Source organism: Rattus norvegicus, chromosome 3, assembly GCF_036323735.1.
Source record: "Rattus norvegicus strain BN/NHsdMcwi chromosome 3, GRCr8, whole genome shotgun sequence".
Classification (NCBI taxonomy): Eukaryota; Metazoa; Chordata; class Mammalia; order Rodentia; family Muridae; genus Rattus; species Rattus norvegicus.
Genome location: NC_086021.1, coordinates 135,009,344 through 135,012,055, shown reverse-complemented (window position 1 = coordinate 135,012,055; position 2,712 = coordinate 135,009,344). Strand labels below are relative to the sequence as shown.

Genomic DNA, 2,712 nt, shown 5'->3' with positions numbered 1-2,712 from the left:
AGCCAGTGTCCTCCATCTGAATGCCCTCAGCCAACACACTCTAGGTAAATATGGTTCCCAGGGAAGTGGGATCTGATCAGGGACGCACTGAACTGCTGTGAGACTGAGCCCAGCGTCTGCCTTCCAAACCCTCCCAGTTCGCCCACAAGCCACCCTGTATGGCCAGGTCAGGGAAGACCACTCAGTTCTTCAGTCATGGCAGGCATCACCTGAGACCAGATGATGTGGCATTGCTTTTTTTTTTTAAACAAAACACTATTTTTATTGACACAACCTCAATGTTCTATATAAATATAAAGTGCTGTTTCCAACGCCCCCTCCCTGGCCCACAGGGCTGGGAGGAAGACAGGGAGGGAGTGTTAAATGTCAGTTGAACACAAATAACTTTTCAGCACCAATTACAGCGAGATGCCCACACACTCACACACAGAAGTAAAATGTCGGTAATATGACACACACATCGCTTCCTGGCTCCCCTGGAAGCACAAGGCTTAAGCTTTCGGTCAAGGGCTGCACACCCCTAGACATGGTTTCTGCTTGTCACAGCTTGTTTTCTGAGCCCTTGGGTTGCCGAGGGCTTTAATATAGTGGGACGGCAATACATGGGTTTAGAGTTCAATTAATTTCCGCAAGTTGAAGGAGGGAGAAGAAATAAGGGCCAGCCCTTAAACCCCCTCAGAAGAGCACCATGTCAGAAAAGCCGTCATCCTGCATTTCCTAGCACCCCAGTTTGACGACAAGGTGAGGAGGGAAGAACCAGAGAGGAGGCCCAGCAGCCCACAGCAGCTTCCCCCAGGAGTCAGTGAAAGCCAGAGCTGTGGGGTGGAGCCAGGCTGGGCCTTGCCTCAGTGACACAGCACCTGGGTCTCAAGCTGCAGCAGCTGCCCCATGAAACTGAAGTTGGGGGAGATGACTCCCCGACGTTGCTTAACAAAGTCAAAGGCCTCATCCAGCCGTACTCGATGGCTCTGAATCAGGTATGCCAGGCAGATGGTGGCTGAGCGAGAGATACCAGCTTGGCAGTGCACCAGCACCCGGCCCCCACTATTCTTCACTGAGTCTGAAAAGAAACGAGGAGCGGAGAGTCAGACAGGAAGGTGGACAGCGGAATCTGGTGGCCATACCTTCTCCCCTACAGTTCCCCCAGACGCCCAGGATGAGGCTCCCTTACCAATGAAGCCGATAGCCTCCTGGAACCAGGCACTGATCTCCACCATCTGATTATCTTCTACTGGAATGCTCTTGTAGCGGAAAAGACCCTCAAAGTGGTTGGGGCAGCTGGCAGAGACATTGAGAACCGCTGTGATTCCGCAGGCCTGCAGCCCCTGAAGATCTGAGGAGTGGTTGCAGCTGCCCAAGTATAGGTAGGGCAAGATTTCCACAGGACCACCCTGGAGGAGGAAGGGGACAATGGTGAGACACCAGCCTTGGCCTGGAGGGCTTGAGCAAGACATCCTGGGCTAGCTAGAAACAAAAGGTACTCTAGGCCAGTCCTCTTGACCAAGGTCAGAACTTGAAGCCTTGAGGTTACCGTGTGCCACATATGCCTTAAATTCTGTATGAGGATACACAGGTTCACACCATTTGCAGGTCACACAAACACTCTCCACACAGGGAATGTGTACTTGAACACACCCCTGGCTTTCCCCCACTGGCTTTCTCCAGAGGCATCCCTCTAGAATGCACAATGAAACTAGATAGGAAGACAAAAAATTCGAATTATCAACTCACCTGGTCATAGATAGGAACCCTCGGGTCAGAGCTGTTATTTTCGGCCCCAGCAGGAGGCAGGGCCTGGGCAGGGGCTTCAGAGCACAGATCTGGACAGTATGCCTGGAAGCTTTCAAAACCACCTGCGGGGAAAAGAAAGAAAGGAAGGGTAGATTAGCTAAGAGGTCCGGCACCGGGAGCCGGGAGCGGGGCGCGGGGTGCCGGGAGCGGGGCGCGGGCTCACCTCGCAAGAAGCACACGGCCATGGGTCCCGCGCGCATCTCGTGTTGCAGTGCTGCTAGCAGCAGGTGCGCCGGGCCATCAGGCGGGAGTTCGGCCACAGATGCGCTGCTTTCGTCCAGCACCACGGCGCGGGCCAGCTCTCCGCGACCCAGACGCGCCCGGAGCGCGCGGTCTGGCAGCAGACAGGCGAGGGCGGCGGCGGGGGTGCCGCGCGCACGGCGCCGCAGCAGTGCGTTCCAGGGCACAGGTCGCGCGGCGCGCACGTGGCTACGACAGAAGGCCAAGAACGGGCGACAGTCGAGCAGCAGTGTGCGCTCGGCCTCCCGCGGCTCCCGCAGCAGCGCGCCCAGCGCCGCGCACTCTAGCTCGCACGCTGCCTCTAGTCCCATGGCGATCGGCATCGCAAAGCCTCCTGCTTCCCGCGGTCCTCTCCCTCGGCTCCGGCGGCGGTGGCGTGTGTGTGGCAGGATCTGACGGCTCTGGGTGCTCTTCATCACGCCCGGGCTTAAGTACTCGAGGGCTGGCCCCTCGGGTCACCATACAAGGATAGAGCAGGAAGGCGCCGGTGCCCGCCCCCGCGACTTCACGTGGGGCCCTGGCTGGGCGGCCCCCGGGGCTCCCGGAGCGGACGGGGGATGGGGTGGGTGGGGCATTAGGGGGAGGGACACTCGGGGGAGGAAACTGGGAACCAGACCGTGACAAGGGTCGTCCTAGAGTCTAGAGGCCCCACCCACGTCTCCCCAGTGTATACGCCCCAGT

The 2,712-nt window shown here is 58.0% G+C and overlaps 1 protein-coding gene across 1 annotated transcript; it reads right to left on the bottom strand.

The window, feature by feature from the left end:
• Positions 1–234: 234 nt before the first annotated feature.
• On the bottom strand, positions 235–2,420 carry Dusp2 (dual specificity phosphatase 2). The gene is made up of 4 exons (NM_001012089.1): positions 1,955–2,420; positions 1,732–1,853; positions 1,172–1,391; positions 235–1,060 (listed from the first exon to the last, which is right to left on the bottom strand). The coding sequence occupies exons 1-4, from the start codon at positions 2,352–2,354 to the stop codon at positions 846–848; spliced, it is 957 nt and encodes a 318-aa protein (NP_001012089.1). The 5' UTR covers positions 2,355–2,420; the 3' UTR covers positions 235–845.
• Positions 2,421–2,712: the final 292 nt, after the last annotated feature.